Here is a 25,465-nt window from a genome sequence, read left to right as displayed (position 1 = left end):
AGCAGTTAGCCAGTAAACATGCATGTTAACAAATATTGGCTATTAACATGCTGATGTTTAGCATGTAACAGTTAGCATTAACATTTATTTAAGCTTGTATGACTGTTACTATGCTAACGATAACCTGAAAGTGCAACTTGCTAACCTTAGCATGTAAGTTTGTTATGTTAGCATTAATTGTTAACACTCGATAAGAGCTATAAATAGCAGTTAGCAAATAAAAATGCATGCTAACATATAGTAGATATTAACATGCTGATGTTAGAACATTTAGCATGAACATTTATTCTTAGCTTGTGAGACTGTTACTATGCTAATGATAGCCTGTTAGTGCAACTTGCTAGCCCTAGCCTGTAAGCATGTTATGTTAGCATTAATTGTAAACCCTCAGCTAAAAGCTATAAATAGCAGTTAGCAAGTAAAAATGCATGTTAACAAATATTGGCTATTAACATGCTGATGTTTAACATGTAACATTTAGCATTAACACTTATTTAAGCTTGTGTGCCTGTTACTATGCTAACGATAACCTCAAAGTGCAACTTGCTAACCTTAGCATGTAAGTATATTATGTTAGCATTAATTGTTAACATTTGATAAGAGCTATAAATCACACTTAGTAAATGCATGTTAACAAATATTGGATATTGACATGCTGATGTTTAGCACATAACATTTAGCATTACATCAATTTTAGCTTGTGAGACTGTTGTTATGCTAATGATAGCCTGTTAGTGCAACTTGCTAGCCCTAGCCTGTAAGCATGTTATGTTAGCATTAATTGTAAACACTCAGCTAAAAGCTATAAACAGCAGTTAGCCAGTAAACATGCATGTTAACACATACTGGATATTAACATGGTGACGTTTAGCACATAACATTTAGCATGAACATTTATTCTTAGCTTGTGAGACTGTTACTATGCTAATGATAGCCTGTTAGTGCAACTTGCTAGCCCTAGCCTGTAAGCATGTTATGTTAGCATTAATTGTAAACACTCAGCTAAAAGCTATAAATAGCAGTTAGCCAGTAAAACATGCATGTAAACAAATACTGAATATTAACATGGTGACGTTTAGCATGTAACAGTTAGCATTAACATTTATTTTAGCTTGTTAGACTGTTACTATGCTAATGACAGCCTGTTAATGAACCTTGCTAACATTAGCATGTAAGCATGCTATGATAGCATTGATCTCTGAGTACACTACAGCTGACAGCACACAGAATTGGGCACCTACATCAAATCTAAGCCAGTAAAACACACACTCAGCAGAAAGTGAGAAAAGCATCCATCAGCATACACTGATGATGCAGCTGACTTTACATTACAGGAGAGGCCCCATAGCTTTTTATGGCTCTATATCTGTGAACAAATACGCAACAAAAAAGAGATATAAAAGCAGCATTATAAAGAGGCGATCAAAACTATTCACCATGTGGTTACTGCTTTCACGTTAAGTGCCCCACAGTATCTCTCCGAGGGAATAAATCCTCATAACTGTCATTATTAGAGCTCTGCTGGATATATAGGCTTACATTTACAAAAGGTCCAGGGCAACTTTAAGTGTCCAATAATTTGCTTGTATTTCTTAGACCTGAATTTTGATGCTGATCATATTTGGCAATGTACTTAAATGTCACTCCTACTGTTCCTACTTTCTTTTTAATGAGCCTGATCTGTTTACACCAACACCTGTGAAACACTCTGAGTTGTGCTGCTTGTGAAATATTAACATGCTCTATAAATAAAAGTTAAATTGCTGTTTTCATTTCTTGTATCACGCTCCAAACTTTCTCACCTGCTCCTTGGTTGTGGTGATCCAGTCTTTGGCTCCTCTCCGTTTACGGGTATCTCCTCTTGGCTCTTTACCTCCACCTCCTCTTCTTCTTCCTCCTCCTCCTCCTCCTCCTCCTCTGGATGCTGCACCTCCAGGTGAATGTGGCTGGGGGAAGACGGGCAAGGGGAGGTGGCTGAGGAGCCGTGGGCAGGTGAGTCCTGGGAGGAAGTAGAGGAAGACGTGGAGGCGGACGACGAAGAAGAGGAGGAGGAACCTGTCCGACAGTCGTCTTCGGATAGAGTTTCAGACCAGGTGGTGACAAGCTGTTGGAGGTCGCTGATCCTCTCCAAAACACTGTCCAGAGCTGAGAAAACATCCTCACCTGCCAACAGTCGACTCACCTGAGAGAAGACAAAGAAAATAAATACTTCACTACAACTAAAGATATGACAAAGAGTGGCAACATTTTTTTCAAAATGTTTCTTTGAACTTTTGGCTATGACCTTTTCAGAATCAAGAAAAAACAATACAGCATCATTAAAATTAAATACCATGCCAGTAGGGGAAGTTTTCTACAGTACTTTTTAACTTTCTCCTCAGTTGACTGATTCAGCAGATTTTAAGATTTTGCAAATTAAGCGTTTCATTGCCATACATCAATTTCGGAGAAAAAGTATTCCTCATTTCTTCAAGGATCAGAAGTAAAAAATTACAGGTTTCTTAAAAGCCATTACCTAATGACTTTTATATAAAATATACGTCAACTTTTGCCTCCACGGCTGCCATAGTTTTGTCAAAGAGGGTTCCAATTTTACTCAAAATGGCTCCTCCTCTACTTCAGAAAGAAACACATCTGAGGCAAGATGATTAATTTTAACTGACTGTTGTATAGTTTTAATCTAAAATGGAATTTGATACGAGCACTCCCGAAATGATTCTGGCTTTATGGGGAAAACTCTGTGTGGAACTTAACTTCATAGAATCAATATCCTCAGTTGAATGACCTGTTTTCATAGACTTTCATTTGTGTCATTATTTCAGGCTTTTCAGACTCCTTCTGTTAACTACTTTATGTTTTAATATGTATGAATCTGCATTTAATTCTCTCTGGAAAACCTTCACTGAAGGGGACAGATGGCAGGATTTCACAGCCTTGATACACAAAATAACCATAACAATACTGATCCCTAACAGTGACTCATCAATTACCACACCAGGTTATCATTCTCTGTTCATCACTCGTTGACCTGTCCTGTCATTCTGAAACAAACCTCTCCATACACAATGTCACAGCCAGGTGGAACAGAAAATATAACCACAGTGTATCTGGGCTCTTGAACCCATTTATCCACTATAGTGACAGTCAGGAGTTCAGCACCACGGAGAGACACCCTTCAACAGAGGTCACCTGTTCAGCACCTGGACAGCTCCACTCTGGCGTAGCACCAGTTTCTACAGTTAAAGAGAGGAGCTTTGTTCCCAGCAATTTAAACATTGTGTTTCCCCCGTAAATGTAATATCACACACATATATACTGGGACGACTTTCCTCATTGTTACCATCTACTTAGATTTTTTTTGATTCGCACGATGGAGGACTGAACTACTGAACAAGACATTTCTTTTGCAGCTTTTATTAGCTGTCTTTAGTTATGAAAAATGTGTCTTTATGAATATTGTTAGCAGGTCAAAACACCTGTTAATATTGCAATGCATCTGTTACAATTAGAAATAAAAAGTAAAAGAGAGACTTGTTTAAAAAGAATGAAAATAATTCTGTGTCTTTGGCATGATGATATTTATTGCAGCAAAAAACATTTAAATGGGGATGGCACATACTTTCGTACGGCCTCTCTTCAAAGACCATAGTCTGTAAAAATAACGGCCTCCAGTTCAGCATTTTGGCTGTCACCATTATGGGTTTTTTTTGTTTTGTTTTGTTTTTTTTTTTAATTTTGGAACCAGAAGTGATCAAATTTGGATGAGAAAGTGGAGCTGAGGAGGAGCAAGGGGTTGATTGACTTTTAGCAGGCTCTCAGGAAGCGCACCAGGCTTTGACGCCAATTTTCTTAGTGGCCAAACAGTGGAATTACACCCTCTGGGTCCTTCACATGATGCCCTGCAGCCCAAAAAGACTCATCCTATTGACTTACATGGCAAAAGAGATGTCTGTAAATCTGCGGATACATTTTTCTGAGTGTCAAAATCCTCTCAAAATGACTTATTGCACTATTGGGATTAAATCCATTGGGTCCAATAACATTTGAAAAGTCTAGAGCCGCACAACTGTATTGTTTTGTCCCCATTCAAGTTAACAGAGAGCTAAAGCAGAAGTTAGCCGACTCAGTTGGCGTGAATCTGTAGTGCGCCTGCTCTATGGGCCGCACAGAGCAGAAGCAGTGCCAATCATCAGGGTAATTACAGCCAGCCTCAAATGGCCATTAGAGAAACTCATTTTAAATTTTAGCTTTATTTTTCAGCCCTTAGGTTGCAGCTTGTGTTATATCCCCCGGCTATGAAAAGTGCTGGAAGTAGTTGTGTTAAGAATGGAAAAAAAGAGGACTTCAAACCCAGCCTTCTTTCACACCTGCACAAAGTGGACAGGATTGATTAATTGTTACGAAAAATTGAAGCATGCTGAGGCCTGAATAATGTTTACATGCAACCTTTTTCTCCCCTGAGCAAACTAAAAATCTAAATATCTAAATATGAAATTAAATAGCAGTGAAGGAACAATGTTTTGACCCACCTCTGACTCCTCAGCCATCCGTTCTGCATCGCTGCCACTTCCACCACTGCCACCTTCACTTTCAGACAGCTGCTGGTCGTCGGGCACGTTGTCGTAGATACTCAGTCGATGATCCAGCACAGCGAGCGGACTGCGGACTCCCCCATCGCGGGAAGAAGAAGAAGGTGAGGGATGCTGGTCACCAGTGGCCAGTGACGACGTGCCATGGCGGCAACTGAGTCGCCCTCGGTAACCGTGGAAGCTCCCGGTCCTCCAGTTGACTGAGGTGTTGTCGATGATGGGGGACAGGATGGGGTGTTTGTGTGCGAGAGAGGTGGGGAAGGTCCCTGGTTTGTGTCCGTCGGGGATCTGGAAGACCAGACTCTCGTGGCTGCTGTTGTTGTTGTTGATCTGGTTCCTGTAGTCCTGAGGGGGTGAATAGACGAATGAGGGAAGAATTAAATGAAAGGAACAGGTAAGAATGGTATAAAGCAATCAGTGAATAAAGAGAGGGAAAATTACAAGCTGTTTTTATTCAACATTATTCAAAATGTCCATTTATGAACATTAAAATACTAAGAATTTCAATCATTACCCAACACTGTAAGGGCTCCTTAGTGTCAAATATATTCACTCTGAATGGGTTCAAATAAAAACTGTTTCTATTCAATGCAAAACATGTCCTTGTGCATAAATAAAAGGTCTGCAGGTACAGTAGCCTTGTAAAAAGAAACCCTGGACGTCTTTGTTTAAAACCTTGCTTAAGAAAGTCTTTTCTGTTGTCGGTGCATTTCGTCCTGGCCTTATGAAAACCTTGGTTTGTGTCTTTAGCTGACAAGCAAACCTGTTGAAATTTGGTGGGACCAAAGAACAGCTCATTGGTTTGGCTCTAACCCTGATTCACGATGCAAGATGTGTGGGGATACATCCGAAAAGTCTGAGATAACCTGACCATTGAGTTTAGACAAGCAGACACTTTATCTGAAAGTAAAACTGAAAGTGAGCACACCTGCAATGTTTTTACTAATCCCTCATTGCACAGGAAAACTGTGAGTGCACACAACTAAGGTCTTCACGGTCCAAAGCTTAGCCAGAAAGTTGATAATATCATCTGGGATGGATGTTCGCCTTCATTTTCTCTTCCCATAAGTTTGACAAACGCAGGTTTGGCTCGTTAAAGTGCTTGTTTAGATCTCAGTGACAGTAAGATGGACGTAACTATTAATAAAAAAATACTACTGACTTTTTATTGAGCGCTATCATCAGGTCAAATGATGACCAAATATGGCCAAACACCTGTAAAACTAATGTCATTCCCATCAGCGTCATCTGGACTTGTGTTTGGCGCTAATTAGCAAATGTTAGCATTTTAGCATGCTAAAACTAAGATGGTAAAAATGGTAAACATGAAACCTGCTAAACATCAACATATTAGCATTGTCATGTGAGCATTAGCATTAGCATTTAGCTCAATTCCTCACTGTGTACAGCCTAACAGAGCTGCTTGCATGGCTGCAGACTTGTAGTCTTGTTACTCTAGTTTATTAAAACTTAGACACCAAAATAAGAATTGATCATCATCAATTTTAAGACAAGAAAGTCACATGTTTTTAATAGACAAAATTGCAGAGTCAAGTTCTTGTGATACAATATAAGGATAACACTTGTTGAAGAGGATTAATGTCTTGGACCGACCTCTGTTCCTGTGTGGTTTTGGTTGTTCCGGGTCATTCCACCACTGACCCCGACACCGCTGTTGGAGCGCTTGCAGTTACTCCTGACCCTGGTGACCGGGCTGGGCGTGCTAACAGTGCTGCTGCTCTCTGAGTGGCTGTTACTGCTACTGCTGCTGATGGTGTGAGGAGACGAGGGCGAGGAAGATGCACGGCTGTTGGGTCGACCCTGCAGGCTGGAGACATTTAGGAAGGTAGAACTGTACAGTCAAAGCCGCAGCACTGGGAATGACCTGTAGTTAGAATTCTTGCACAAAAAATACTCCATCCACAAGAAGATGATGTTACTTTGTCGAGATACAGGAAGTAGTCAAAAGTGAGATATCTCCCTGCTTCTTTTATGATCAGTGCGATATTGTCTTCCATCATGTTAGTTTTTTATACACACTAATTCTTTATCACAGCTGTAATCTTTTCTTTTTAATTTGGCTGCAACTTAGGGAACTAATTAAAAATGTTTTCATGGTGCAGCAGAGATTGATCTGATTTAGATGGACAGCAGAGTCTTTGCTTTGGCTTTAATCAACCACAGTCCTCACCTTGATGGGCCGTGCAGCCTCTCCATCCTCTCCTCCTCCTGGACCTGGAGCGGCCCACTGGTAGCATGCCGGGTCCGACTCCCGCTGTCACCACCACTGTGCGCAGAAGGGAGGAAGCCAGTCGTTCCCCTCAGCCTCAGTTTCTCCATCTTCCTCAGCAGACTGGTGCCCTTCTTCCTGGGCGGTTTGTCTGGGAAGCTGCCTTCAGCCTCCAGGCTCATGGTGGATGATCCTCCACCACTGCCACCAGGGGAAGGTGGTCCACTGAACGAAGGGTCCAGAGAAGGCATCTTGTTCGTGGAGGAGCAGCGGGAGGAGCTCCTGCTGGTCTCCTGGTCGTCTGTGGTGCTGGGGGAGGTGGTTGTGACGGTGGCTGCCTCTCTGTGACTCTTGTGGTGTCTGTTGTGGCCTTCACTTTCAGTGCTGCTGGAGCTGTGGATGGAGCAGACATCATGGCTGTCGCTGACATCACCCAGAGACACATTATGGGGTGCGGTGGGGCTGTCAGACAAGCGAAGGACATCCATTGTGGAGTCGAGGCGTCGCCATCCACGTGTCCGCCTGTCGTAGGTCCAGCTGGGGCTGATGGCACAGAAGTCTTCTTCGTCACCATCATCTCCCTGCAAGACGGAGAGTTCAGACACACAAACAAGAGCTCCAACAATTTGAATATGGCACGCAAATATTCAAACAGAATATGCAGTGACACTAATATATGCAGAGGAGAGACACGTAGGCATGCACAACAATCTGCAAACAGAATACAAGCACTCAGCACACAGAGGCTTGAAATTTACACAAACACACAAAGATGTTTTCAATAATTTATACAAGCATGAACATCATTAAACATTCATACAGTGCAAAAGCTATAAACATTATCCACAGCATGTGGGCAACATTATATTTAGAATTTAGAGCGCAGCTGGATTTTTGTTATTAAGGGTTTACACTGGATTGAGACAAGCTGTGTGACTTAAAGGGGAACTACAACAAATTTACACATGAAGATCTGTTTACTCTTGCAGTAGGTGCTCGGACAGTCTAAAAAAAGCTGCTTTTGAGTTGCATTATGGGAAGTGTAGGATTTGTGACCCTTGCTTTGGCCATCTGCTGCGTTGATTTACAGAAGTGTGATACTAAATCACTGGTGTACAGCTTAAATTTAAGCAAATTGGCTCAATTAGCAGTTTTATCTTTGTTTGGATAATTTATTTCAACTTGCTAGAAGAGAGCCTCCTCTAGGCTGTAAAAAATAGTCATCCTAACGTGTCATTTTTTTTATCCTGAAAGTCTTATTTTATCAGTGCAGTCAGATTACTTTTTAATACAAATACACGTTTTAAGAAATTTCTAAAAATAAGTGTTAGATTCTTAAAACAAGACAGAATAATGAAGAATGTAATGGATGGAAAATAATTCCTTATTATTCCAAGTAATAATAATAAAAAATTTTAATGGTTTACAAAATGTTTTGCTTGTGTCTAGTAAGAAATTTCTTTGCAAGGCTGATCCACCTTTACACTGAGTAATCAAAGCCTGAGTAATCAAATTACAATATCAGGTCCAACACCAAAGGTATTGTCAATCAAGGTGTCTAAAACCCAAATCAGCGGTAATTCTCTTTAACTTCAGCCTTTGTTTCTCCTTTTCTCTTGGAAAGACAAACTGCTGAGGAGGAGGAGGACCTATCAGTTGGTATCAGTCAAAATCAAGGAAGAGCTTAACGAGGAGATTTCATGGTGTGACGCTCCCCACGGCTACGGCTGCTTGGATATGAGAGTCCTGCTGTGTTTGAGTTTCTCGGTGTTTGCTCTCAACACTCACCCTGCGTTTTGATCTCCGCGGCTCCAGCCTCATTTCCACACATTTGTTTAAAGTGCTTAATCTCCTGAAAAGAGGAAAGAGAGATGAAAGAGGATGGTGGTAAGACTGGCAGTGTCACGTAATAACAGTAGCTTGTTATACAGATTTTTTTTTTTACATTTGGCGATGAGTTTCTTACACTGATGCACACAAGGACTTTTGTTTCAAAAACCATGAAGCCTTTTAAAAGGCAAACTCGTGACCAGAAGGCAGCTGGTTTTATCTCTGGACCAGCAGGATGAATCTGAAGAAATAGCAGCACTTGCCCGTCTCTCATTATCACCACTGTGGTGTGCGTGAGCAGGACACTAAAGCTATAAGTTGCTCTAGTGGAGCATCTTATTGGCCACAGATCAGACTGTGGTCAGAGTAAGTGATCGTGGAGCAGGATGATCCTGCAAACAGTGTTTATTTTCCATTTCCTTAACAATGGTTAAGTAACACTCGGCAAAAAATCATGCTGGCTGTGATCAAAGGATTGCTCTGTTGCACCTGTAACCACATAATAATTTCACACCCTGACTACACCTCTATATGGCATCTTCAAACAGAGTTCAGTTAGAAGGCTTCAAACTCCATATAATTAGAGTTTTATCTGCAGTAATAACAACAATCACACTGTGGATAGAATTTTCAATATATAGTGTATATAAATTAATATGTTAACAGATCAAAAAACATTTTTTTGGTTTACAAAGATCCTCTAAAGCCCTTGCTGCAAGCCTGTCCCATTTGTATATAACTAGATTGCTTTTATAATTCCATTATGCACAACATAACAATGCCAGATTATGTCGAGGTTAGCGAAAGATCATGATTTCATTTCATGTAAAGAAAAAAGATAAAAATAAAGAATATTTCTGCAGTCACTGCGAGTGGATAATGTATTCTAAGACGGCGTATTTTGGCAGAAAACAAATGAAATATGTGTCAGGAGACATTTTTGAAACTTGCCAGGTACATTAATTAGCAGCATTTCCTCATCATGTTAAAATAGAGAATGTAATATGCTTGGCATTTTGGTTTCCCTGAAAACAAATTTGCTGTTTTAAATTAGTTGTATACAAACAAAATTTCTAGGACACAGGGCCGCTCAACATTCAAATATTGCTCTTAACTGTACAGACTCTTTGATAATAAAATTCAGAAGTACAAGTATGAAATTTCATGGTATGTTCAACCGCTGCCACCTGAAAGTTGGGGATTCAAATCATCGGTCAGAAACCCCTCAGTGCTTTAAGTTTAGCAGCCATTTTTTTGTTTTTTGTCAGTTAGTTTGCAGTGTAGGCTACCTCTGGGGACATTTTGGTCCCAGATTTAACTGCAGAGTGAGTGCTCTTCACTTTCACGCTGCTCTTTGGTACAGGCAGCTGCAGACACACAGCAGCTGCCCAGAGGAAGAGAGGCTATTGTTGCACATTTCCGATCCGTGGTTAGCGCAGTTAGCTTGAATATATTAGGCCTAGGTGAATGTCACAGACACACAAAACATCCTGTTGAACACTACTCAAACTTTTAAAGTCTATATGGAACAAATGGTTGAATATTCAAACACACAACTCTGATTCGACTGGCATAACTCTATGGAGCTTTATCCCTATCTTTATTCAAGAGAGTGGTCTATCAGTTTGAGAGCATTATTTATTGATTTCACGTTCAAAAACCCTGCCCTCGCACTCAAATAGCCTCTGCTTGCGCTTGGATCTGCTCTGTTTCTGCTCAACCTGTGTGCTCGCACTCAGATACCATGTTGCTCGCACAGATTTCCTGCTCGAGCTTTGGCTTTTCTCCTCGCGCTCAAACTGTTTCTGTGCGCTCGTGGAATTTCTGCTCTCGGATTTGGATTTTTTTGTGTAACAACCCTGTCAAAATCCCCCAACCAATAGAATGCCAGATTTACTGTTGACCAATGATATGATCCCTGCCTCTTTGTGGGCGCGCTCGCTTTAGTTTTAGAGCATCCCGTCCGGGCGGGTACTCTTTAACCGGGTTCATCCACTCCCACCCTCTTCCCCTGTCGGGAGTTATTTTTCAACAGTCACCGGCTCACTATACATTATCTTATCATATATCATATATATCTATGTATGTATGTATATATATATATCTATATAAATATACATATATATATATATATATATATATATATATGGCACACGTGTGTAAACAATCCCTTTATTCCAAAAGTGGTAAAGAAAGCAAGGGAAGAACATTTAATAAAGCCCTGGAGGGTGGGAGTGGATGAACCTGGTTAAAGACTACCCGCCCGGATGGGACGCTCTAAAACTAAAGCGAGCGCGCCCACAAGGAGGCAGGGATCATTTCACTGGTCAACAGTAAATCTGGCATTCTATTGGTTGGGGGATTTTGACAGGGTTGTTACACAAAAAAATCCAAGCGCAGGGCAGAAATCCGAGAGCAGAAATTCCGCGAGTGCACAGAAACAGTTTGAGCGCGAGGAGAAAAGCCGAAGCTCGAGCAGGAAATCTGTGCGAGCAACATGGTATCTGAGTGCGAGCACACAGTTTGAGCAGAAACAGAGCAGATCCAAGTGCAAGCAGAGGCTATTTGAGTGCGAGGGCAGGGTTTTTGAACGTGAAATCAATAAATAATGCTCTCAAACTGATAGACCACTCTCTTGAATAAAGATAGGGATAAAGCTCCATACAACTCAAAGTCGGGTACAGCCCTAGTAAGTTGTAACTCTGTTGTACGTATCTACAGTGGGTACGGAAAGTATTCAGACCCCTTTAAATTTTTCACTCTTTGTTTCATTGCAGCCATTTGCTAAAATCAAAAAAGTTCTTTTTATTCCTCATGAATGTACACTCAGCACTCCATCTTGACAGAAAAAAACAGAAATGTAGAAATTTTTGCAAATTTATTAAAAAAGAAAAACTGAAATATCACATGGTCATAAGTATTCAGACCCTTTGCTGTGACACCCATATTTAACTCACATGCTGTCCATTTCTTCTGATCCTCCTTGAGATGGTTCTGCTCCTTCATTCGAGTCCAGCTGTGTTTAATTAAACTGATTGGACTTGATTAGGAAAGGCACACACCTGTCTATATAAGACCTTACAGCTCGCAGTGCATGTCAGGGCAAATGAGAATCATGAGGTCGAAGGAACTGCCCAAGGAGCTCAGAGACAGAATTGTGGCAAGGCACAGATCTGGCCAAGGTTACAAAAGAATTTCTGCAGCACTCAAGGTTCCTAAGAGCACAGTGGCCTCCATAATCCTTAAATGGAAGAAGTTTGGGACGACCAGAACTCTTCCTAGACCTGGCCGTCCAGCCAAACTGAGCAATCGTGGGAGAAGAGCCTTGGTGAGAGAGGTAAAGAAGAACCCAAAGATCACTGTGGCTGAACTCCAGAGATGCAGTAGGGAGATGGGAGAAAGTTCCACAAAGTCAACTATCACTGCAGCCCTCCACCAGTCGGGGCTTTATGGCAGAGTGGCCCGACGGAAGCCTCTCCTCAGTGCAAGACATATGAAAGCCCGCATAGAGTTTGCCAAAAAACACATGAAGGACTCCCAGACTATGAGAAATAAGATTCTCTGGTCTGATGAGACCAAGATTGAACTTTTTGGCGTTAATTCTAAGCGGTATGTGTGGAGAAAACCAGGCACTGCTCATCACCTGCCCAATACAGTCCCAGCAGTGAAACATGGTGGTGGCAGCATCATGCTATGGGGGTGTTTTTCAGCTGCAGGGACAGGACGACTGGTTGCAATTGAAGGAAAGATGAATGCGGCCAAGTACAGAGATATCCTGGAAGAAAACCTCTTCCAGAGTGCTCAGGACCTCAGACTGGGCCGAAGGTTCACCTTCCAACAAGACAATGACCCTAAGCACACAGCTAAAATGACAAAGGAGTGGCTTCGGAACAACTCTGTGACCATTCTTGACTGGCCCAGCCAGAGCCCTGACCTAAACCCAATTGAGCATCTCTGGAGAGACCTGAAAATGGCTGTCCACCAACGTTCATCATCCAACCTGACAGAACTGGGGAGGATCTGCAAGGAAGAATGGCAGAGGATCCCCAAATCCAGGTGTGAAAAACTTGTTGCATCATTCCCAAGAAGACTCATGGCTGTACTAGCTCAAAAGGGTGCTTCTACTCAATACTGAGCAAAGGGTCTGAATACTTATGACCATGTGATATTTCAGTTTTTCTTTTTTAATAAATTTGCAAAAATTTCTACATTTCTGTTTTTTTTTCTGTCAAGATGGGGTGCTGAGTGTACATTCATTAGGGATAAAATGAACTTTTTTGATTTTAGCAAATGGCTGCAATGAAACAAAGAGTGAGAAATTTAAAGGGGTCTGAATACTTTCCGTACCCACCGTACATATATATACACATATGAAGGAACATTAAGACCTTACTCCATGATATATCCCACTACAACAGCCGTACAAAGTACATTCTCAGCCCTCAGACATACAGTAACCATGGCGTTCCACAGAAACTGAACACTTAAAGATTGTATGTACTGCTGCGTGGTTGTATTAAATTACACAGAATTGTAAAAGCTGTTGACATTATATCTGAGCCTCTCGTATAGTATTTGAAAACAGAGGTGCTCCTGTGCACTTGTGTTACCTGCAGAGAGAATCCAGGGCATCCTTATCCAGGAAGTGATGATCACGCTTCGCCCACTCGATGTCAATGGGGAACCTGCAGTCTGACACACACACACACACACACACACACAAGACAAATGAAACAATAAGACATCGTTTGAATCGTCTCGGAGATGACTCTGCGGGATGTGTGGATTACATTAACAGTCTCATATTTACCTTTGAATAATTGCACATACTGAGGGAAGCCGGCCGCTTGCAGCCAATCACAGGCCTCCTTGGCTTCAATCTCTGCAAACAGCGAGAAGGAAAACAGCATTTGATTCAATTATAATCATTTCATGCTCCACCCGCTTTAAGAGGGCAAATATTTGCCCTTAATCAGTCGTCTGTTTATGAAGTTTAATTACATTTGCATTTGAGTGGAAGAAAAAACATTGAGAGAGAAAAAAGTGGAAGCACATACAGGCTATTAATTATCTGTGACTCTTGGAAGAGGCCATTTTAATTACTGCTAATTGGCTGAGTGTGGAGATGGGAGCTTCTGAGAGAGAGCGAAAAGAGATTTTTTCATGTTTCCCTTCTCTTTATCTTCCATCTTTTTGTCTCGCTTCACCCTCTGAGCTTGCTGCCATGAGCAGGCAGATCAACACCACAGTCCTCACATGCCACTCATTTGCTAGTGGTGCCCATGGAAAGTAATTAAAGGAGTGTTTTTCTGTAAAACATTTCTCTCGTGGACATAACGTAAACATTCTGTGCTTTAGGAATCTTTGTGCCAAAGCTGAGATTTTCTCATTATGTACGAAACCTTCAAACCCACACACCACAGGCAGCATCCCTCTGATGTGTCAAATCAGTTAAATAAGTTTTAACAAAACAAACATTGCCAAATTTGATCCTCTTTTTCGTATTAACTGTGACATTTGAAGGACTATTGGCTATGTTAAAGAAGAAAGCTGAAGAGAAAGAACAAACAAACCTGCCACCAAAGGCAAAGAATTACATAAACCCAAACTTCAGAAACAGAAAATACTCTATGTGCTGCTTTTGCACAGACTGCAGGTCTGTGTTTCTTTTCTTCACGTTCTTATTATTCTTATCCCGTTAGATCAACAGACCCTGGAATGACGTGTGTGAATGACTGCCTTACTGATGTTAAAAGCTGGATGTCAGACATTTTTCCTCAGCTGAACTCAGACAAAACAGAGATTGTGGTCATCGGGCCCCAACATGTTGCACAACAAATGCCACCTATTGGATAATATCAAACCTGTTGCAGGAAATCTTGGAGTCTGGTTTGCCAGAAATTTATGTTTCGGGCAGCATGTCACAAAGCTCGTGCAATTATGTTTTCATCATCTTAGAAATATTTCAAAAATACAATCCATTTTAAAGCAGCTGTGCGGAATGTTTTACCATTAATAAAACTGTCCCTAGTTCGTACCCCCCCTTGATATCCGCATATTTATTTGAACCCAACAGCGACAAAAAAGCCTTTCTCTATATGGCTATTTAGCGTAGCCTGGCTCGGGTCGGACCGCAGCCATTAAACCACAGAAGAAGAAGGAGCCGTGTTTACGAGTAGGATTTAAGAAACAGGCTAAATGACATGTAGTAGGGAGTAGTCTCTTGCACAGTAGGTGGTGGTATGCACCTGGAAGTTGTTTGCGATCCGCCAATAAATTGAGAGAAAAAAAAGAGCCGTGTTTACAGAGATCGTTCTTCGAGTAAGCGGTACGCAACAGGCATTGCTGAACACATAACAGTTTTACCAGGTGTATCTATAAGGACTTGGTTGTACTTTCGATGTCATGGCGGATAAAGAAGGAGCACCATCTAAAAGAAAAAGAACAGAAGAACAGAAGAAGGCTAAACGGGACAGTGATAGGGCTCGAGCCCAAATGCGTGTAAACCTCAGTTGGGCATTCACCAAGTGGAGAGAGCTGAGAGATTTGAAAGGTTTTAAAACTGATCCCGAGTTGGCCCTTTTCCTAATCGACAGGTATGTAATTTTTGTTTTTATTTAGAGAATATACCGCAACTTGTTAGACGTTGTTTCACTTCAATATATGACGACATGGAAGTTATAAGCAAGCTAAATGTAACGCTAGCTAATGTGAACCGCTTTTGTCTAATAACGTTACAACAAACGCCACAAAATTATCTGTGACTGTGACCATGAACACAAATATACAGCAGGCAGTTGTCCTCAGTTTATAAGAAATTCAGAGCTACACCAGAACATTTATGATTTTCCTCTCGCTCTCCAAAACAAATGCATGCAGTAATTGCCGGTTGCAGTCGAGATTTTACGAATGAAGCCGAATGCCGGCTGCAGTCGAGATTTTACGACAAAGGGGGCGCTATAATCAACAAAAACGTAAAGTTCTGCACAGCTGCTTTAACTTCTAAATTTGACGCACCTTCATCTCTTCACACCTCCAGCCGTTTTTTCTTGCAATAATCAAAAACCTATTAATCAACACAAGAATGTGCAGAATTCAGCTGCCAGGCTTTTAACCAGAACCAAGAGATTTAGCCTCTTTACACTGGCTCCCAGTTTGTTTTAGGATAGATTTTCAGATTTTGCGGGTTACTTTTATGGCTCTTCATGATCTCTATCCCAGCTATATGTCTGACCTCTTAGTGCCGTACACACAAGGACAAGGACATACTTTGAGGTCCTCGGGCGGATGGGTCCATGTCATTGGTTCGACATCCCATTAGTCCGACTGTCCGCGGTGCTGAACAGCTCGCGGCGGGCGTATGGTGCGCCGTGACCGGCTTGAGGCGGAGCAGGCTCACAGCTTATGTGTTTGTCACTTTCTTTTTCATTTTAACCCACACCATGATCGTTTCCTGACCCTAGCCAAGTGGTTTTTGTGCCTAAACCTAACCAGACCTTAACCACAGGGCATCATGATGATTTCGGAACGGACTTCGGAACAATGGGTTTAATATGGTCGGAACAATGGGATGTCGAACCAATGGGCAGTTCCCGGGCGGATGTCTTCTGTATGTTCCAGAGGTCAGTCCAAAAAACTAAAGGGTGCAGAGTGTTTGCTGTCAGGGCCCCGAGGCTCTGAAACAGTCTGCCTGAGGAAATCTGGTCGGCCAAGTCGGTGATCTCTCTTAAATCCCTTCTTAAAACTTCCTTTTATCTGAGTTTACTTGAGTTTTTAGTTCATTTAATCTGTCTTTTATTTCTTCAATTTTTAGACACCAAAGTGTTTTATCAGTTCTTTTGAAAGATGTCTTGTCTCTTTTAATTACCGACATGTAAAGCACTTTGTAACTCTGTTTTGAAGAGCGCTTCATAAATAAAGATTATTATCATATTATCATTTAAAGTAGAAACTGAAATTAATATTATTTTATATATTCAGTGTAGCATATCCTCTGTTTTTGTTCTGACTTGTGTGCTTCAAGTAGTTTTATCCAGCCTTGAAAAATGGAAAGTCATGCACAATAGCTGAAAAATCATTTTAGATTTAACTGGGCTGAACTGTGCCATAAAAAAACTATCCTTTGTTAGTCTTCTTCTCCGATGCTATTGTCAGGGACAAAGTGTCGTGCAGAAATGGAGGCAGGGGCAAAGGTGCAAACATAGTCTTATCATTAACATTTCATTATTGTTAATGTTTTTATTGCCTGCGATCTAAACCTTAGGTGTGAATGTGAGCATGAGCATAGTCTGGGTCAGCCCTGTGATAGTCTGGTGACCTGTCCAGGGTGAACCCTGCCTCTCGCCCAATGTCAGCTGGGATAGGCTCCACCCCCCCACGACCCCGAATAGGATGAGCGGTTACAGAAAATGAATGATTGAATGAATCTAAATCTGCTCATAAATTGTACTGTCATGTGACTCTGGTGTATTTACTCAATCTTTCAAATTTTCTTTCCCACGTGAAGAAAAATTAATATTTAAGTCCTTATTTTTGAAAAGTATTTGTAACGGTGACGCCTGCTCTGGTAGCCTATTAAAAATGTTTGCAGCTTTGTAAAGCAACTTCAGGACCATGGTTGCAGGATTAAATTATTTAATTATCGCCTCTCTGTGCTTCTTTAAGTCAGAGTGGCAGCCATTTTATCACCAATTAAAAGCAACACATCTACACTTGATAAGATGTTTGACATACGCGGATGATGAGTACACACTTAGACAAGAAACACAAATAAGTACACATGATTACACGCCTACTTCGTCTCTTCAAACAACATTAAAGAGATGTACTCCAGAATACCTGTGCACACACTGACACACACAAGCAACACATCAGCTCCACTGCAGAAAGCGTTTTTGTGGAGACTCTGATGCTAAGTATTAGAAAAGGCTGAGTGGAAAAGAAAACATTGTGGCATGAAGCATAAAAACGTTTTGTTGATCCGGGTTGTTTACAATAAGAAAAATGATTTTCTCAGTCTGGTTGCACAGCCCAGAAGAGGATTTGGATTTTCAGAGAGGTCTCAAAATATTTGTCCACCACAACCCTCCCTGAAATGTTAAACCTGCTCTCTCTCTCTCCGTGCAGAAGAGGCCCATCTCGGTTTGAATACTGCCAAGGGCATTTCTTGTTTTCATATTCAGACAGCATGAAATATGGCCGACATTAGTCTCCACTAAAGAACAACAACAGCAGTTTGCCCGTGACGGATCGCGTCTTCAAACACTTCTTGTCTGGTGCTTGTGTTCTTTACTGCCTACTTATTCACTTCAGCCGAGATGAAGGAAAGGCACCTAATTCACGCTTCATTTTTTTCTGACTTTTCAAAAGTTTTTTCGAAAATTCACTTGACAGTAGGATGAAAACTTGGCTTATGAAGTGGTCTCGCTGTTTCCCCAGACACCCTGGGATCAGGAGAACGGCACGACACAAAGCAGATGCCCCAGATATGTAAACACTCGGGGGAAATTCAGCAAATGTCGCAATCATTAAAATGACAGAAGGGGAAGACAGAAGTAAACTGACTTAAAGCGAGAAACGGGCAAAGAAATTAAAGACTGAATGGTAAAATGCAGAGGAATTACCATGACTATGTTTACCCTGACCCTTCAAATGTCCTGCTGCTTGTTAAACATCCGAGTGCAGAGCCCATTTTCTGGCGTCACGATGGAGATGTGACATTTGAGATAGAAAAGGGATCAAGTGTGCTTGCAGAGTGGCGGTCTCGCATGTCCGCTAGAGGATCTGTAAATCCAGGGATATGTGTATCTACCAGAGTTAGAGCCCTGAACTTAGCGAGACACCCACACCACTTTTTCAATGCTGACACCACTCCGAGCACTGTCTCTATCCGTCGCTAGCACTGAAAAATACAGCCTGTCATTCTGCAACCTTGAGGGTCACAAGTTAAAAGCTCTTGACATTTAAACCAGTTTTCCACTTTAAATAGGTATAAAATTCTGCTCTAAGGCAACCGAGGCTCAGAGCTCAGAGAAGGAGCTTCTGTTGAAAATGTTTGAGGTTGCAGTCCTAAAGCCTGCGGGGAAAAATCTTAGCGGGGAAAGTGAATGATTATCATTTTTAGAATTATCTTGGAAGTCCTTGAGTCCTTGGAGTTGCATTGTAGGTAGAAGTGAGATATGAATGTGTCAGAATTCTGAGTCAGTCGAACGTGGATCAAAAGAGAAAGCCCCAAAACAAAAGTTTGTTTTCTTTCATTCCTCACATGCTGCAAGATGTCTGGATGCTAAAGCTGCACTTGGCATCTTTACAACTTGGACGCTCCAAAATGAAACATTACAGCACGAAAACACAGAAATCCAGGAAGCTAAGACAGGTAAACTGCACCCAGTGTTCTGTCTGTGATCACCCAAAGATCGTCTGTTACACCAAAGAGGTAAGAAACGATCCAATGGTCCAATGGTCCAGTAGCTCACTTCTGGGCAGAACACGGTTTGGATTTCAGACTTAAGATTTGATTCACCTCTTTCATGTTTTGCTTTGCCATTTATACCGATTTACTCTATGATTTCCCCATCTTGTCTTTGGCTGCCAGCCCAAGGTCGGGCTGCACGACAGATAGTGCGATATGAGTCGAGACTTAAAGCTGCCCTGTGGAGTTTTGCCCATTTGTGCCATCTGCCGTGTTTTTCCGAGTACTGCAACAATAACAGTCAGTGTGCGCCGGTGGATGACGTCGGCAATATGAGTGAAGCTCCCGCACTGCACCCCCCCCCCCCGACCCCCCCCAATAACAGTAGTTTTCCTGACCAGGTAACTGGCGAAGTAGGGAAAAAAAAAGGAAAATAAGATGGATTCGTCGGATGAGGTAACTAATGGCAATGTTTTTTGTTTTTTTCGTTTATATTATGCTGCATGAATGTGTATTTTGACACTAGTTGATAAGCTGTTAGTGGATGTCCACAGACGTATAACCTTGCAGCCTCAGTCTCGTCCATCACTCTTCAAATTGCTAACATTAGCTTTTTGCTTTATTTATCCAGAGGTCAGAGCTAAAGCTAAATGACACACCTATTTACCACCCAATAATTTTCGTTATTTTATTTGCTATGAGCAAATATACAGACAGCTCGGTGGCAGAGCAGTGCGCTCTTGTGCTGCGGTAGCACAAACACAATGAATGGGTTCGTCGGTGGAGGTCTGCGCTTTGCGCGCTCTGTGTGAAACGGGCTTTACTCTGGTTTGATTTCTGCATTTGTCACTCTTTCGTTTTGCCTTTTTTCTGGGACCAGCTCCAGAGGCTTCGGAAGCTTTCCTGCGCCGTTTCTTTGGGTTTTTAGACATCTTTCAGTAACTCCTCTGCTAGCCTCATCGTCTCCGACATTTCCAACTGCGCATGCGCTCTTTGAACTCTACATCAAATGCGTCGTTTCCTGTGCGACAGCACAGGAATGTTGCTCCTGAGAGGCAATAGCGCTTCTAAGCAAACCAGAGACTGTTGTGTGGTGGAGATGCGTTCAATGATCATCCTAATAACTCGTTTGGCAGTGGCTGTAATGTAACGGACATTGGTTTATATGTAGAAACTCCACAGGGCAGCTTTAAGTGGGAATGGTAATTTAAAAAACATTAAAATGATTATGTGATTTTTGCTGAGGTCTGTACCTGACAGACATGTCCCCTTATGTCTGAAATAGGATTCGTAGGCCGGGGCATCTCTGTGGCACCACAATGCTTCATTTATAATGATGTGTTGTGACGTGTTGTGGAAAAATTGCAGCTCCTTTGCCATATATTTTGATTTTGATAATATTTTACTGTTTAATAACTGTGCAGCCGTAGCCCAAAGCCCATTTGTTCCTACTTACACACAAATATTTAATTTACTTGAAGTATGCCAACTCACATTCCACATTTCCAAAAACAGCTGGAATTTTTTTTTAAAAGTTACATAATCAGATATACAACAGTACAATTAATCGGAGACTGTTGTCAGGGTTATTTGAATTTTAGTTTGAAGCAAGGAGTGGACAAAAAGGGAAAACAGAGTAATGAGCTGCCCCTTGGCTAGCTTGTGGAAAACAATCAGCAAATCATCATTTCAGTTGTCAGAGCACAGCTTACACATCTAATAGCCTAACTTGCAAACAATAAGTCTTAATGGTTTCCTAAATTATTTGTTTTCACTTAATTAAACACCACCTCCATTTGAGTTAAGTAAACTTGGTGATAATGCCCTTTGATACGGGGAAACAGGAAATGTGGCTGCCCATTTTAAGTTGGGGAAACCTTCCTAAAATCAAGATACCTCATTTTGTAAGGTATGTATAAACTGCCATGTAGTTCTATTATATTTGAGAACAGGTCCACATCTCTATAGCTGACATCTCCAACACTCGGAAACTCACACCAAAACAGCCTAGATTGATAAATAGCGCTACAGGTGAGAGAACAAATATGCGTTTTTGATTTCGGGGTGAACTGTCCCTTCAAATACTTACAGCAGCCGGATGCTTCACTAGTGATTGAGTACAAAATCAACCCCTGCCATGCCCTTCCCCCACCCCCCACAGAAACGAGCTAACAATACGGAAACACTGTTACACAGTCTGAATATGGCGCTCGGTCTTGGTGACAATAAGTCATTCCAGTGAGACGTGGAGAAACAAAGGTGACGTAAACACATTCCACTCTCAGAGAAACAAGAAGAAAGCCACAGGCTAATTACCACATGAATTAGGAGTCCAGCTGAAACAAAACACTCCAAACCTGCCAGAAACAACAATAAACTGCAAACTCTGCTTGTACGTTTGGTCATCGGCTGTAACTGCCTTGTTCAGGAGCCCCTCTGCTCAGCATTTACGTAAGAGATGGTATCTCCTGCGCTACTGTATGCCCACACAAGGCAATGGCCTCTTCCTTTTCCAAATAAATGACTCTGCCTCTGAGGAAGTTGTGATTTGGCCCCTCTGGACTCTGATAAGAGATTTGGATGTGTGATTAGGGCAGCTCCGCCCTGCTAGCGCCAGGAAGCTGGACAGCGCACTCCTGGATGCTGAGACGTCGGACCGTTTGTGTTTGGGTGTTTATGCTCGTCTGGACACCAAAGCTTTGACATGGACTCACAGAATTTCTGCTCACAAGAAATATGCGACATTTAGGATTTCAGGTTTTTTTTTTTTTTTTTTTTGTCAGGGCAATTGCTACAAATTCCTTCACGAGAGAAAGACGGCTAAATGTGTGAGAGGAGAATGTAACATAATCAACATGGATCTGAAATTCCGTTTTGACATATTCTTTTTCTCTTGAGACTGATTACAGTTTGCTCCGTCGTTCTTGACCACTTTTTCCCATCTTTATGGTAAGCTAACTGGCTGCTGGCTGAAGCTTCATTTTTACCGAACAGGCATGAGAATGAAATCAATCTAATTATTTATCTCTAAGAAAACAAAATTATTTTCCCCACAAAATGTCACACTGGCTCTTTAAGTGGAAGCAAATGAGAGTCAAGGCATCTCATCGCACACTAAACAGTATGATGCAGTTTGACCCTTCATTCAGCTGCATGTCTGTCTGACCGTCTGTGTCCAACCAAATCTGCAAAAAACGAACGCCAAACAAGCTCAGCTTTCTCCCCCCGTCTCACACAATCAGCCATATTTCTGAGCAGCCTCATTCCTTCAAAGTCCAACATTGAACTGACGTATGAGGGCTTTCACACCACTTTTACGCCTCACTAAACACCCAGCGTAGCTGGTGGGGGGATAAAGTGCAGCCACTGCTCTGCTTGCATTTCAGGGAGACCCCTGAGTGTCTCGCAGAGGTGTGGTTGAAGATCAGAGGTATGTCAGCTGTCAAAATGGTGAACAATGTTTCCCTCCTCCTATTCACTGTTTCTCTGATGGTATTCCCCTGTCAGTCCAGTCAGCTCCGCAAGGGGAAGTTTAAGATGTCTGTGGTCACGAAGGGCTGAAGGGGCGAATACTAAAACTCTACTCTGTGACTTGCTGTGTGCTTAATGCAACTTTTCTGATGGACCAGGACGGGGGAAATTTGCCTTCTGTCCAGACAATCTGACATCCTGTAATAATCCTTTGCTACAAGATGAAAAAAGTCTCATGCAAAAGCACAAACGGTCAATCATTACTGGAAAGGAAGATTTAAATAATTAATGACTTAAAACGCTTTGTGTAAAATGATGCACTGTGCATTAAAACTTGAGGCTGCAGATACAACACACACATCTACAAATGGCTACAAGTATTTAACAAAGTACAAAGGTCTGAGAGTACGCCTGAGCCAACAAGCCATGAACAGTACTTCATAGGTGGTCTGACCAGATGGAAACACAAGTGCGTTTGCTTACACAATGTGCATCTATCATTATGATATCTTACTGTTTTCACCCTCTCTGTCCGTCTCTGTCTCTCTCCCCTGGCTGTCATTTGGCCCCACAGTACCCTAGCATTTGCTTATAGCTCAAATACCAGCAGCCAGCTCTGGATGGATGCATCATAGTGAGGCGTGTTGCCAGTTTGGCCTGTTGGCCAGTGCAACTCGAATATCCCCTCCAGCCAAGACAGAATTTTCACTACAAACACACATCTATAAAACTGTTAACAGGACACCTCCGACTGCAAACAAGGTCAGTTATTACTGTTTGTATCATTCATGTATAAACTATTATCTGATATTTGTAAAACTTGCTGGATGAGCAGATTTCATTCAAATGAGCGGGCATGATCTCAGAGTCCAGTTCTTGTAATACGTCCAAGACATGAATCTTTTATGACAACTGGATACCGCACAAGCCAGGCCAAGCCAGGGCAGACCAGGCCAAGATGTGACCTATTACTGAACTCAGTCAGCATGCACACAGAGGACCCCAACGCCTTATTAATTAGCAGAGAGGAAAAGTAATCATATTATGAATTCTAAGTGTAAAGCGGCAAAGAAAAAACACCTCACACTTGCCAGAAGGGAACAAAAAATGATTAACCTTCTGGCTTCATGTTTCTCAACCATTACAACAGGCTGCATTAATTTCAGGCACCTAGCTGACCCTCCTATCCAAAACAACCTGCAGTCATTACAGCAACAGAACAAAGATTTCATTTACAAAGTAAAACCTGGACAAGCAAACGATGGCAGTGGGAGACTAAAAGCTCAAACCCTTAAAAGGTTCAGTGTGAAGGATTCAAAGGGCTATGTTGGCAGTAAGTACGTTTTCTTTAGTGTTTAATCACCTGAAAAGCGTTGCGTTTTCATTACCTTAGAATGAGCTGTTTATACAGAGACTGGGTCCTCCTCCTGCTGTGATTGCCATGTTGCACTGCCATATTTCTACAGAAGCCCACAATGGACAAACCAAACACTGGCTCTAGATAGGGCCATCTGCGTTTTTGGCGCTTTTGCGTTGGCCACCATAGTTAGCAGCCCCTCAACAACAAAAGTGTTGTAAAAACACCTATTTTTTTTTGACGTAATACTGCTTTATTCAGTGTTTTTACCAGTTTGAATCACCGGGTATGTGATTTGGAGAGAAGGAGACCTCTGTGGATATTTCGGCTCCTGCTAAATACCTCCTTAACTTCTTGATCTGAAGTTAACAGACCAAAAGATGAGCGCACATGTGCTGGTGCTGGACAGTGGAGGAGTAAAGTGAACTAACTTTAATCAATGTTTTCACTTGTTTAAATCACCGGGTCCATTTGTTTTGGAGAGGAACAACAATCTGGCTCCCTGTAAAAAAAAAAAAACCTCCTGAAAATGATCACTGAAGGAATCCTAACCAGAAGTTTCAGCTGGTTGCAATATGCAATCCTCACCACTAGATGCCACCAAATCCCCCTAAATCTTACCCACTGTTCCTTTACATCAAGACACCAGATACGATCAATGATTATACATCATCTCTGGTTTTTTCAGGGCAGCCTCTTGTGTCTATAATTTTAACAGTGTTTCCTGAATCAGTTTCAACTTCCTGTCTTTACTTGAAGATGACCCAGGACCACCTCTTTTTAATTCAGTGCCAGAAATAACAACTGGGAGGACACCAAGAACATAAAGCATACAAAGAGTTCTTAAGTCGTACTCAGATAATCAATGGAATAACACAAGCTAATACATATCTAAATAAAACTTGTAAGCATGTCAATACTAATAGACTATAGTAGAACATTAAATAAAGTTTTAAAGTGACACTTGTCAACACATACATGTTCTAACGATGGAACAAACTGTTATTGAGTTATTACTGTGCAACTAGCGACAATTTACTCCCACACTGTCATGTCTCATTACACCTGTGTAGGGGAACAGATCTCAGGAACAAGTTAATGTAGCTACTTCTTACTTTATTCTGGTTAAGATAAGAAAGCATCTTAGCTCTGACCATTAGCAACTGTTTTAAAAATTCAATGTTGGCCCCGTCTTCTTTTCTTTTTTCCCCAAAATTAGCCGGGTAGCTCGTCTGCACATGAGCACTGGCATTAGCCCAGTCTGGCTTTCAGTACTTTACCCAGAGGCTTTTCAGTGGCACATTTTTAACCAGCAGCCTAGACGTTTTGTTTTCTCAAGATCGTAAGAGTTTTTTCCATCTTTAAAGACAGAGAGGTGCTCAGACTTGCTTATGCCTGGAGTGTCAGGGAATAGCAACAGAAATCCAATTAATCCAACAAAAAGAAACTCTAGAATTTAGTTTCAGGTCAAAAGTGCTCTCATAAAACTGACATCAGAGAATAAGATTGCACAGAAATTGTCCATATAGTCGGTGCTTCATTCTGCAAAGTACCAGACAACCCAAACTGACAGACAA

The 25,465-nt window shown here is 41.6% G+C and overlaps 1 protein-coding gene across 3 annotated transcripts in view; it reads right to left on the bottom strand.

Annotated features, from left to right (window-relative positions):
* The window catches only part of LOC117268507 (rho GTPase-activating protein 7), a 187,480-nt gene that overhangs the window by 35,047 nt on the left and 126,968 nt on the right, over nt 1–25,465 (bottom strand). For all 3 annotated transcript variants that reach the window (XM_033645035.2, XM_033645044.2, XM_033645053.2), the window contains exons 2-8: nt 13,460–13,531; nt 13,260–13,341; nt 8,608–8,671; nt 6,781–7,400; nt 6,204–6,417; nt 4,530–4,934; nt 1,803–2,182 (exon numbers count right to left, since the gene is read on the bottom strand). In XM_033645035.2, coding sequence (XP_033500926.1) covers nt 1,803–2,182; nt 4,530–4,934; nt 6,204–6,417; nt 6,781–7,400; nt 8,608–8,671; nt 13,260–13,341; nt 13,460–13,531 — 1,837 coding nt within the window. The remainder of the gene's footprint in view (nt 1–1,802; nt 2,183–4,529; nt 4,935–6,203; nt 6,418–6,780; nt 7,401–8,607; nt 8,672–13,259; nt 13,342–13,459; nt 13,532–25,465) is intronic.

Source organism: Epinephelus lanceolatus, chromosome 11, assembly GCF_041903045.1.
Source record: "Epinephelus lanceolatus isolate andai-2023 chromosome 11, ASM4190304v1, whole genome shotgun sequence".
In the NCBI taxonomy this organism is placed as follows: Eukaryota; Metazoa; Chordata; class Actinopteri; order Perciformes; family Serranidae; genus Epinephelus; species Epinephelus lanceolatus.
Note: the sequence above shows the minus strand (reverse complement) of the source record. Positions and strands in the feature narration are given on the sequence as shown.